Genomic DNA, 13,816 nt, shown 5'->3' with positions numbered 1-13,816 from the left:
CTGAAATTTAACAATTACAACAGAATCCTTGTAAAAACATTGATTCAATGTAAGGTTTGAACTTAATATCATTATGTTCATTCAGTTCAAAGCTAAGTGTCACAAATTCTTTGTTTCATGATGGGTTTCAATGATCTATCTAATTGTCATACTGTTTTGTTCCAGAAAAATGTGAAAGAAATTATGGATTCCAATGGCATCAAGGTGGTTGTGGACCTTCTTACCCTAGCTCACCTACACACTTCAAGAGCCACGGTGCCTCTACAGGTACTGGACACATTCTGATGTCATTATTAGCCTGTATTTGCCTTCCTAGCCACCTGTCTGTCCACTCTTTGGCTTCATTCTTTTCATGACTTCAACCATACAACACAAGTGTTATTTGAGATATTTCATACAACCCCTAACCAGAAATTGTATATTGTATCTTTGCTTGGGATGTCACAATACAAGTATCTCCTGATACCATACATATTCCGATACTTAATTCAAAGCATTTTTGCATGAATTGTTTTGTTTCATTGGGGATAAACATTAAAAAGGCTTGAAACTTCTTGAACATCTGGTCTCATGTCAACCATTACTTTATTTTTGATAAAACTGGTGTGTCAGCACCAGTAAGAAAAAGACTGAAACAGAATTTAAGTAATAAAACTATCTACAATATACAGTTTAGATAGTGCATAAATTAATAAGGATCAATTTTTAAACTTATCCTATTTCACTCTTTGCATTCCTCCTCCTTTCAATCCCTTGCGTGGAAATGCCCTTGTTCAAAGTTTCCAGCTTTAAAGCTTCATTTGCCAGCCACCCGTGCATCACCATGACGACCACTCCAGTATCTAGGTCAGGCACTCGGATCTCGTGCGTGCAGCACGCTGTCCTCGATCTGGTCCATTGACTGCCTCATCATTCTCTTTCTTTTCGCCTCTGTGGAGACATACATTTTTGGGGTGAGAATATTAAGGCATATATTTTTCTCCAAATGACGGGAGTTTGGGGGCACTAATTGCATAAAAACCTGCATGAAGTGTGCGCACATATTTTCTCCAGTGGATCCTCCTCAATTAAGCTGTGATTGTATTTGAGTCTGTTTTTTTCGGGTTCACAGTGTTCCGAATGCTCTCATTTGAGGCATTGATGGACTATCTTAAAAAATGCCAAAAGAGAGGGATTGATCACCCATCTGAAACCAAGGATACTGAACATGGACACTCTGCGTCCAAGAACCTAAACGTGTGACCAAGACTCGCGGTCATTCAAGTGTGAAATTTGTGGTGAATCAACCACTACAGCCACGATACTTCCGTGTCAGTGGAAGAAGATACAATTCCCACAGTTTTCTGCACGACAAAGTTCGCACTGGTTCTTCAGTCTTAACAGGAATCCACCGACTACAACAAACTCCCGGTCAACAAGTACATCACAAACAAATGGTACTGCCAGTAACTTTTGACCAGTCGACCGAGATATATCTTCTCAGACCCGATCTACAGAAATCATGTATCGACTTCGGAGATCGACCAGCCATACCTCTACTCTGATCGACCAAGCTATTCCGGAATAATCTACTGTGACTACTATCGACTCTAGTAGAAACCAGGCATTGACATCGCCTACCAGACACAGAGAGAGTAGAGAGCAGTCTCGACCCAAGGACATTCGCCAGGTTCATTCAGAGTCGACTTCGAAGGGTCGACATTCTACAGAGAAGTCGACATCAAACCACGATCAACCCTCCATGGGTTGACATTCTCCAGGTTGACATTCAGCGGGTCGACATTCAGAGTCGACTTTGAAGGGTTGACATTCTACAGAGAAGTTGACATCAAACCACAATCCACCCTCCAAGGGTCGTCATTCCTCATGTTGAATGTAACCTTGACACTTCAGTTACTATAGAGATGTCGACTGGGATCGACATTGATTTCAATCTCACCAATACCAACCTATGAGATACTATCCTTATCTGACAACTGATCGATACAGAGACCATTGATATTGGCTCTACCCAATATATCCTTTGACAGCAGACTATTATTGATACGCTGCTCCTCCCCATCGACATCGAGATCGACAGATGAAATGAGATCGACCCTCCTCACACTCACGTTCTGAGTTACTGATAGCGACGCACACAGACCAACAATCTCCAGAAAAGTCACACCCTCCAGTTGTGACACTTCCCTCTTGAACCGGGTACAGTACGGCTCCTCCAGTATCGAATCCCCTATCAACTTCACGGGATCAGAGTGATTTGTCTGGACAAATCAGATCTTTCTTTAATCCGTTTGACGGTCTTACAACAAGGCACCGAACAGTCGAGGACAGATACAGGACTCGCTCCTACAATGACACATGGAACCAAGATAAGGAATAGAGATAATAATACATCTACTCTGTTGGATGCTACTCCTGAAAGTCAGACTTTCCCTCCGTCATCGCAGTTTTGCCCAAGTCATCCCATCCCTAATCCTCACCTGGATCGCAGACACTCTCCATCTACCTTGTAGAACTTTAAAGGACGACATCAACTCAGGTTTCGTGATGACATCTAACCCGGGTTCTCACATTACCTAACCGCCAGTGGCTATCATCTAGCCACGACCCCGGAACTAGATGGAAACATTGCATCTATTGCCCCGAAGCGCACATAGGTTACATCTGTTGGAGATGATAAGGAGTAGGGTCATCTGGATCTTGCTATTAGGTGGACCCTGCCATTACTGTCCACTATTCTGCCGGGCATAGAAGCGATAGGCATATTAGTTCATCACACTAATACTTCGGATGAAGCTTATATCAGAGGGACTGTCAACTTGATACAGAGCAAGTTCCAGGATGTGATGGAGCTAATTACTCACCAAATGGGAACTTTTACTGCCATGAGACATCGGGGACTATTTTCCTACTGTACATGGGAAGAACACCACAAAGTCAGCAACTACAACTTTCAAGGGCAAGCAGAATTATGATAGATGAAATCAAGCAGGAGCGTTCCCAGACTTCAACCTTGCGGCAAGAGCACATGAGTCATCACACACTCACAAGCGACTCTGGGACCATAAGTCATCTGCGTCCAAACAGCCTCCAAAGAAGAAGTTTGTCCCCTCCGTGAAGGATTCATTCCTACCGAGGTGGAGGTATGACAAGCCACAAATTTCACAGGACTCTTTTCGCCAGCCAAGGGGATATAACTGCTGTGGAAGATCAAGCGGCAGAGGAGAAAAACAATTCTGACTTCCTTACAACCCCCTCCGACGTTATAGACCCTTTCGACCTGGTTATGTCTATGGATTGTGATTTAAGCCTACTGTTTTTCAACATAACGCCGACACTGGGCCCAGTGGGATGGCGCCGTCTGTCATACGCTGAAAATTGGAAGCAAGTTACGCCGAACCACTTGGTCCAACTTATGACTTACCTAGGTTTCCTAGTCAGCCCAGTCAAGTCAGAGACCACTCCGGTCCAAGACGTTACATACATCGGAGCAAGATTCCAGCTAGACAGGGGATATCTATGTCCACCAGAGGATCGAGTTGACAAGACTATAAAGATGATTTAATCAATCTCAAGTCAACCCAGCAAGTCGCTGAGGTGGTGGATGTCTCTGCCAGGCAACTTGACAACTCTGCAGGATATGACCTTAGAGGAAGGCTGAGGCTACATCCTCTACAGATATGGGTAGACTCTATACGATTGAAGAGCCTAGAGTTCCAGTCTCAGTTACCTCCCGCTTTGCTATAAGACCTCCATTGGTTGATCACAGAGAACATGTTATAAGTGGCATCCCTCTGACTTATCCGACGCCAGAACATCATCATCTATTTACAGACACATCAGGTTCGGGATGGAGAGCTCATATGGACGATCTCACAGTACAGGGATCGTTGAACACAGAGGAGAAAAACCTTCATATCAACTGCATGGAAATGAAGGCCATATGTTACGCCATTCTGGAATGTAAAACACTACTTCATCTATCATCAATTCTCATAGCCACGGACAACACCACAGTAGTGGCATATATTCAGAAGCAGGGAGGAACCAGATGCAACTCCCTGATGACGGAGACTAAATGATTGTTTGCCTTTGCAGACTCCTTCAAATGCCTGATGGAAGCGAGACATATACCTGGGAAACTGAATATACTGGCCAACAACCTCTCATGTCGGGGGAGAATAGTGGCAACAGAATGGACATTACATCCACAGATCTCCAGCTGGATAACCAAGATATGGGACGTGCCACACATTGATCTATTTGCCACCTGCCAGAACCACCAACTCACCAGATCGACGCTCTTTGATGGATTGGATGAATCTATTTGGCTACGCATTCTAACCATGGTCTCTCCTAGACAAGGTCATCCACAAGGTGGAGGAGACAGATTGTGTTATAATACTATTAAAGCTACTAATGGAGGAACCCATACAATTACCACTTTGTAGGGACCTGCTACGACAGCCCAGGTTCAGCATATTCCACGAAAATCTGCCCAGCCTACATGAAACCGCCTGGAAGTTATTGCTCAAAAGATGCAAACATCCAGTTACTCTGAGCTTGCCTCGGATTCTGTGGCAATATCGTGGCGACCATCATCCTCCCTTTTATATGACAACAGATAGGACACGTTTGTCCAGTGGAGAAGGTGACTAGGCATTATTGATAATGCTGCATCAATCCCTATGATAGGGATTGATTCCTTCTTCATCTACGTCAAGACATTAAATTCAGACACGTGGCGATAGAAGGTTACAGATCAGCCCTTCATTCTGTACTTCAACATGATGGATTATCGATTGGAAACCATCACACTCTCAACAGATTAATTAAATCCTTTCTACAAGAAGATTTTAGGACCCCTCATATCTTCCCCAAGTAGAATCTATTTGTGGTACTATCGGCACTGTTAACATAACCTTACGAACCCATGACGAAGGCTATCTTACTTCAAAAAGCCAGGAAAATATTGTTTCTGCTAGCCATGGCTACAGCAGCAATAGTAAGACTATTTTAGTCTTACACATGATCAACATTGGACTTCTATAACAATAAGATCACTTCCAGAATTTGTGGCCTAAAACCAATCTACTACAATGGGACCATTGGGTCATAGACACTATACAATCCCGGCAGTGGGACCAACAGTGGATCACCCAGATAGACTCTTATGTCCCATCAGAGCTCTCAAGTTCTATCTCTCGGCTACAGGCCCACATAGATGCCATCGAAGGAGACTCTAGCATCATGGACTACAGTCTCACTAGAACAAGTAGTTTTGTGCTGTCAGTGGGCCTCAAAAACACCTTCACCACTTCACCAGCTTTTTTACTTCCGTGACGTGCAGCCGGACCAACAAGGCATGTATTATCTTGGTGTTGGTGTTGGTGTTGGGGGGTGGGGGGGGAATCCGACACCAGCAGAGCATCAGAGGGTAAGTACATCCTTGATTACTCTGCTTATTAGGTGTAGGATGGATTAGAAGCACCTTAAATGTCATCTATCACCATTAACCGGAAGTGATGTCATTATTGGAAGTGATGACAGCACCAGAAATAGCTGAACAAAGCCCTTCCGACGTCTTTGGGGTAGAAATAACCGGAAGTGACGTCAAAACTGGAAGTGGCGTAATCGCCAGTATTATAGGTCACTAATCAAGGTTTATTTTGGTCAAAATCAGCAAATATAACGGTAAATCTAGTGATAATATCACATATTTGACTGATTATTGACATAGTTTCTGATTTTCAAGTCCTCAAGGGGAATTTCAGAGAGAATTATCTCAAGTAGGAATAGAATCGGTAAATAATGGTTTCCAGAAGAGGACTCAGTGTTTCCGTTAGCTTTTTTGTCAGCCGGTCATTGGACTGGCTGACTAAAAATATACCGGTCCTTATCATTTTCGGACGGTCCCCCATGTTGCTGTGTAAAAACATACCTTTCGATCAGAGTTTTCTCTTTTTATTTCTGAACTGTAAAGCCACCCTGTGGGCGATACAGTGCACATGAATCATGAAAGGGCTGCCACCTTGTTGCAGTCGAACACCGACCCCACTTCGCCGTCCAGTCATCACACTTGCGCCATCAGACCCAAGACCGATAACTTTTTCGATAGGAATGTTCCACTGTACTAACTCCTCTTTAACCTTCTCTGTGACTCATTCGGCCGTCCCACTGTGTACCATAAAATTACCAAGATATATTGTCTCAGGTTTTCTGTTAAGCACTACTCTGATAGACATAATCAGTTTTTTTTCCACAGTAACGTTTACTGTCTCATTGATGATTAAACCAACGAACCGGCTTTCCTTTATTTTTTCCTTTAGATCCTTAATAGTGCTTTCAACTAAAGCATGTTCCATTTCTTACACTTAATCAGAATGTGTATATACCACACCACTTAAACTGGTACATCCATTTTTTTCCTGCAAATCCAAGAGACTAGAAAATTTATTAGTAGCAAGATTTTCTTTTGCCATGAACAATACAGTTCTCATCATCACAGTCAATTTTTCATCATTTTTTTCCGTTGCCGCATTCATATGAGTTGCCATGGAAGTTCTTTGATACATTGTGGTAACAGCATGGTGATGCGCCGCGCTATCGCGATGCTCTTTCCATGCCGACTTCTTCATATTAATGCAACCTTTTGTAAATCCTTTTTGTTTACAAGCTGCCTCACATATCTTGCAGTACATCATAATTCTACCACATTCCTTTTCATAACGTAGCCATTCCTGCAACCATTCAGAATTAAATTTCCGAATTTTAGTTTGGCTGGCCTTTTGACAACTGACAGTTGATGTATCTGACCCCGTCTCAGACATTGAATCAAGTTTACGTTTTTGAGCAACATTTGGACTACAATCACCAGTGCCCGTTTCTTTGTCACCCTCTTTGTCAGTCTCCTGGACAATTTTCTTACTTTTAAAAGGTGATTTAGACCCTCCGTTCCCAAGCGTACTGTTTTTGCCCCCAAAGAATGATGACAGTGTCGTCTGCTTGCCCGCCATTATTACAGCAGTACACTCATGCTCAAGCTCCCCACAGCAACAGCCCCTATCACAATGTTACGTAACGAAGGTATCAGAGCTTGCAGTTACACGTGGTTCACCCTCCTACCCAGAGTTCCATGCAGTCAGCATAGGTCCTCTCAGATGATTCGTCACATCTCCATTCAAGCAAAGACGTATATATATACGTCTTTAATTCAAGATATTGCATATGTATTTCATCTTTTTTATGTTTGATTAGCCTATCTATTTAGATAGACATATGTCTTAGATTGTGTAAGTAAGTTTCATTGAGAAAATATCATGAAATGTGAAAAACTATCACTATTTGCATATTTATTCTTTGTTCACATTGGATCCCACTCTGGCGCAGTGATGACTTAGCATCGCTCCACTGCCAAAGGCTAATTTGCATATCACGTCACCGGACTTTTCTCTTGTTTGTAAACCAACACGCTTTTTAAGAAATCAGAAAAGAACAGACTAATGCAAGTATTTGGGGGGCGCTTTACATATTGATTTGCATAATTATATGGATACGCTACTACAACTGCGACAGTGAGTTGCATGACAATACATATGATATTTACACATTAAAATGACCACATCACAATATACCTCTCCGTAGGCACATGGAGCCCAAAAATATTTTGTCATGCACCTTTCGCATTTGTGGTAGCATATCTAGATCTATATTATTTTGAAAAACAATATCTAAAGTTCACCAATAAGGTTTGCATTAAGCCAGTCTGTTCTGTTTTCAGAATAAGCGGGTTTGTTTACAAACACGCGAAAGTTCAGTCACGTGATTGTGATATGGAAATTAGCCAATGGCAATGGTGCAATGCGAAGTCATCACTGTGCATGAGTGTGCACGTGGTTCTGAACTCATTCGGAAAGACATTACCGTGAGCATGAAACACCGGAAATACCATGTCAACAAATACATACTGAAGTACGCAAATTAGTCATGTAATTACACTGTCTGGCTATAAAAAGTGTTCTTTGTATATCTGGACGTATGTTTGTAACTTATTTCATTAATTTTATTCAAACTTCCTTATAATATTGTTTTTATTAATTTCGGCGAAATCGTGTGTGAAGCGATCGGAAAATCGCACAACTCACCGTTATTAACAGCAACCACGGTCAGAATACCGCTAGTGACGCCTTGAAACAAACTTTAGTTGACAGAGAATGGATACATATATCATAAATGACATACTTTGACTCGTTAAAAGTCATATTTGTTTTTGTTTGACGATTCTATGTCAACATGAAATTCTCGCAATCACGCGATCACGCGATCACGTGCGCATGAGCCTTGACGGTGACTGGTCAGACTGGTTCCATGTAAAAAATAATACCCGGCAATAGCGATCAGCTGCTTCGCTTAGGGTTATTTTTATTTTAAATATGTTTAGTAAAGGCTGCATATAATTAAGAAAATAATGGAATATATTATTCCTGATAAAAAAAATAGTTTCAGATACAATTGTTGCCAGTCCTTGCATTAAAAATCCTATAAAGTTATATCATTGGGTGTGTACAGCTGATTGCTGTTTCCGGCTTAGTTTACGAGAAAATACGCAAGGTAATCTTAATCCCTAGATATAAAACGATGCCTAGCAGAACAATAAATACTATTTAAACGGTAAATAAACATGTCTGGTGATTTTTTATCTCAAACTTCGAATTTGTACTGACGAAGTTTCTCAGCACCCATTCATTTGCCGGACTTCGCTGAAAGGGTACGGTGTAAAAAAATTTTGCGCATAATATTCAAATTTCTTTTTTTCCAAAATATTGAACCCGCTAGAGGGGGGTGCGCATTATACATGGGTGCGCACTATACTCAAGAAAATACGGTACACAGGGAGTTACTAGAGGCAGATCCCACCGGGGTCCCGCTGGTATATTCTGGCAGATATGTAATGGAGATAGAAGTTTCATAAGAATTATCGAACAATAGTTATCATTGTTATTAATTCTAAGAATACTACCTCTATTACATACTAATTACTCCCTCCCACCTCCCCGATTCATCTACCTCTAGTTGGAGATGAGGGAAAAAGTTATATGACCGCCATGCATTATGACATCACGGTGTGGGTAGTTATGAGACTACTTGGTGGCAACTAATTGTGTGTAATTGACAGTGAAGAGGACATCTGTTGAAAATCTGAAAATTTTAGTTAGTGTGATTGAAGCTAAAATACAGGATTTATGGCAGATATGTAATAGAGATGGTATTCTAAAAATTATTAACAATGATAACTATTATTCGATTTTTTATTCTTAACAAGATGACACAAGACAACTACATTTACAAGTGAGAGGCAGAAAAGTTACAGGCACTGGCTATAACACTGGAAGTGGAATACATGCAAACATCATTTGTTGATTCACTACCTACTTTACAAATATTAAGGGAAGATTCACCAATACATTGACAAAATTGTTTCCAGCAATTCCTGACATAAATTAGAATTAAGGTTAAGAAAATGAAAATTAAGAAAACAATTTCACACCTAAGATAAGTACAACTGGTCTGATTGTCAATCCTCTGAAATAGTGTATTTATGAAGAATATTTAAGTTTAAGTGCTGAAAATCTGAATAATATACAAAAGGAACTTATCAATATTTAATAAACAATATTTCCAAAATAACTTCACCATGATGTTATATAGTGTTACATATATCTGTTTAGCCATGATATTTTAAGAAAGCTGATTATGAATGGCATAGCACACTCAAAAAGTATTCCATATATACTGTAACAAATAGTTACAAATGTTATATTTGGGATAACACTTTCGAACCTACACTTGCCAGAGTGAGGCACCTAAACGCCAGCACACAAAGTCGGCGATCTAACCCACTCAGCCACCGAGACTTCCACAAAAATGAAAATCCGACAACTGGTAGTCTAGATCACTTACTTTGAGTACCCTCTGACAAATGTAAATTGACACGGCTCCCATGGCCGAAAGCTATGAATACACAATGCCAAATAGAAAGTGGTCAAATGTAAGTGTGGTTTCGAATCCTGCACGGGACTTAACCCCCAAAAAGTACGAGAATCTGTACTTTACTAAGAAAGTGTTATCCCAAATATAACATTTGTTACACTTTCTAATTGGCAAATTCTGGTAAAATGGACAAATGAGAACAAAATGGTACTCATCCTCTATTAGCTGTAGACTACACATTTTACATAATCTAATTTCCTTTGGAGTTTTGAAATATCTTCCCGTTTCAATATTTAATTCATTTGATGAACATCTGAATCTAGAAAATGCAATTCTATATTTGTACAAGAGTGGTTTCAAAAGATATTCTGGGGTTATAAAATGTTTTTTAAACACACTAAAGTACTGACATTTTGATGTTAAAGCTAACAAACAATACAATTTATATATAATGGAAGCCTACCACATTCACCATATACAACTACATTGGGGGTGGTTTATCTTTACTCCTTAATATCTTTTGCATGCATAAACATGCACCCTTTCAATCAATTCTAGCTGATGTACTCCCCAAACCTCAGCCCCATATAATAGAATTGGCTTTATTTTTGTGTCAAAAATTTAAAAAAATAGATTAAAATTTACACTCTCAGTAGATCTGAGACGTTTAAGTATCCCATAAAGAATTTTCTTTGCTTGTGTTGCAGCCTGTATTGAATGAAAATTCCAAGATAATTTAATAGAAAAATGTACTCCCAAATATTCATAGCTTGTAACTACGTCCAGATAACTGTCTTTGTACAACCATTTCTCCCTTTTTGATAACATACCGCCATTTTTAAATACAATAACTTTGGTCTTCTTTTGTGTTAACACTTAAACCACAAAATTCACAAAATTGCTCCAGCACATTTATCTGACTTAGTCCGGGTACAGTACTCAGAATCATTACGACATCATCGGCAAACAGAAGGAAAAATATTTTAACAATATCTGGGTGTAGCAGTATTCCACCTTTACAATTGTTTTGTATTTCTTCTGCTGCTCGTCAATAAAGAAAGTAAAGAGAAAAGGACTAAATATACATCCTTGTCGAACGCCTACATTGCATTCAAAATCTTCTGAGTACTTACCATTTCTTCTTACACAAGCCTTTACTTGTTCATAGATACTTGTTAATAGTTTCAACATCTTGCTGCTTACTCTTCGTAATTTAAGCAAGGCCCAAAGTTTATCACGGTTAACTGAGTCAAATGCTTTACAAAAATCTACAAAAAGCACGTAAAGTTTCCCTCCTTTACTTGATAAATAACATTGAATTAAAGAATGTAACACAAAAATGTTGTCTATAGTTGAGTACCCCTCTCTAAAACCAGCTTGTGCCTCATCTATTTTCTTAAGTGATTCAGCCCCAAATACTAATCTTCTATTAATGATATCTGAGAATATTTTACTCAGTATGCTTATAATATGATGCCTCTGTAGTTATTGGTATCATTTACATTACCTTGTTTGTGAAGAGGAATGATAATGCCCACTGACCAATCTTTGGGAAATTTGGAGTTTTCAAAAATAGCATTAAACAAGACTTCTAAATATGGGACAATTATATCTGATGAATTCTTAATAAACTCGGGTATTACGTTGTCAATACCAGGAGACTTTTCATTATTCAATCTTTGTATACTTGAAGTGATTTCTTCTCTATAGGAAAATCTAATATATCAGCTACTAAACTAGCCTCCTCACTGTCTATTTCGATGTCTTCCTGCAAATCTTCACTGTTATTGTCAAAAGAAAATAAGTCTCAAATGTTTACACCAGGTATCTATGTTTATGTCATTTTTATAAACCTGTCTTTTACCAATCAAGTGTTTGAGAGTAGACCAGATCTTTTTTGGATCATTTATGCTACTTTCTAGTTTTTCTCGTTATCTCGCCTTGTATTCCTTTTTTTTTTACTTCTGCATGTACTGTTATACTTACTTCTAGCCTGGTTGTAAATTGATAAGGATACTGCATCTTTAGTTTTCCTAAATATATTTCCTTTTTGAGGAATTCACACTCAATATCAAACCATTTCTTATCTGTAATACTTCGACCAACTTTCCTTCTCATACACATACCAGACTTACACAATGCTTCAACCAAACATTGCACACTTTTATTGATGTCAGTTAATGCCACTTCCTCTGATCTGTGAAGTAGTTCTTGTACAGTATCAGAGTAAAAAGCATCATGAAATTGCTCGTTCTTATCATTGTCCCATACAAACTTGAAACAGTCACCTGTATTACTAGCTGTGTTACCTAAATGTCTAGGAAATGTGACATCTGCTGATTGTAGACTGACGGTGACAGGTAGATGTGATGATTCAGCTCTTGATGTAATAGTAAAAGTCAGAACAGCAATGAAAAGGTTGTGGTTAACATATAACATAATCAATGACACTAGTCCCATTATGACCTACGTACGTAAAATCACCAACATCCGAGTCAGAGCCGCAACTCCCATTCATTATGTGAACGTTAAGTACTGGGCACAAATACAGCAAATATTTGCCGAACTTATTAATAGTAGTGTCACGTGAATATCGCCTGATACGAAAATGATCAAGCACATAGTCCATAAGGTTGTGTTCATAGCCCTGAATGTGTTCAATTATGTCATCTTCAACATTGTCAAGTTCTTGTGGTATGTCTTTAATCCATGTTTCAGTTAGGCCTACCACATCAAACGTGTTCAAGTAGTTCATTGTATCCGTATCCGCAATCTTTGAAGTTAATCCTGAAATGTTCCAAAATAAAAAACTAATGTTATTTCCTATCTCATTAACATATGTTGTTTGGGACAATTGATGTTGATGCGTCGTTAAATCGTCCAGGCCCTGGCCACACCCCTATGTCGTCCCAGACTTAGGGGGTGGGCTGTTGCTCTGTCTGGATTGCTGTGCACTCTTTCCTTGGTGTCGATTACGTTCACTAGATGAGGTGTAAACGCTCGGTGTCTCTCTCACAAGTTCTGGGACTCACTCTTTTCCTGTGCTGGTGGCTCCAGGCGTTGTCTCTCACTCTCCACTATCCTGCCCCCTTATGGTAATACCGCTTGTTGGGGTTCTCAGTTCTTATCCTGTTGAGTTCTTTTCTCTGAAACATTGTCAGATCATTAGCAATCCCAAATCCCATTTCTTTTAAATGGCGTCGGCGTCGGCGTCGGCGTCGGCGTTCCCACCGTTTCCGGACCATAACTCAGAAACCGTTTAATATTTTTACGCGAAACTTTGTATACACATTAACCCAGCACTGAAGTGGTGCCTTTTGCTATTTAGAGATTTTTGACATTTTTATTTTTTCTCGTTTCCATGGAGATAAGTTGAACATAGGCTCTGAATGGGGGTAAGCTTTGTTTCCTGACCATAACTCAGAAACCGTTTAATATTCACTTAAATTGGCATGGGCGGTGACTGTGCACAAAGTGCAGGGAATGACCACAGACAAGGCTGTTGTTTCATTAGACAGAATATTTAAAGCAGGGATGGCTTATGTTGCGCTAAGTAGAGTGACATCACTCAATGGCTTGTTCCTCATTAAGGACGATTATAAACCAAGTGGAATCTATGCAGACAGCAGGGTAGAAAATGCCATTTCAGAAATGCCGCTTGCTACAAGTTTGCCAAGATGGAATAACCTAGTACCACCAAACATTCCTGATTATGCAAATTCCCTGGTGCTTGTGGGCCACAACACTGAAGGATTTCTCCCTCACTTGAAAGATTTCACAGCAAATAGATTTCTGCCAGCTGCAGACATCATAGCCCTTCAAGAAA

At 39.8% G+C, this 13,816-nt stretch overlaps 1 protein-coding gene across 1 annotated transcript in view; it reads left to right on the top strand.

Annotated features, from left to right (window-relative positions):
* Positions 1 to 13,816, top strand: part of LOC124150126 (dnaJ homolog subfamily C member 13-like) — a 592,425-nt gene that overhangs the window by 171,323 nt on the left and 407,286 nt on the right. Inside the window, exon 28 of the mRNA XM_046522050.2 lies at positions 166 to 267. Within this exon, the coding sequence (XP_046378006.2) occupies positions 166 to 267 (102 nt within the window). The remainder of the gene's footprint in view (positions 1 to 165; positions 268 to 13,816) is intronic.

The sequence above is a fragment of the Haliotis rufescens genome, unplaced genomic scaffold (assembly GCF_023055435.1).
Source record: "Haliotis rufescens isolate VD_foot unplaced genomic scaffold, xgHalRufe1.0.p SCAF_4, whole genome shotgun sequence".
NCBI lineage: Eukaryota > Metazoa > Mollusca > Gastropoda > Lepetellida > Haliotidae > Haliotis > Haliotis rufescens.
Note: the sequence above shows the minus strand (reverse complement) of the source record. Positions and strands in the feature narration are given on the sequence as shown.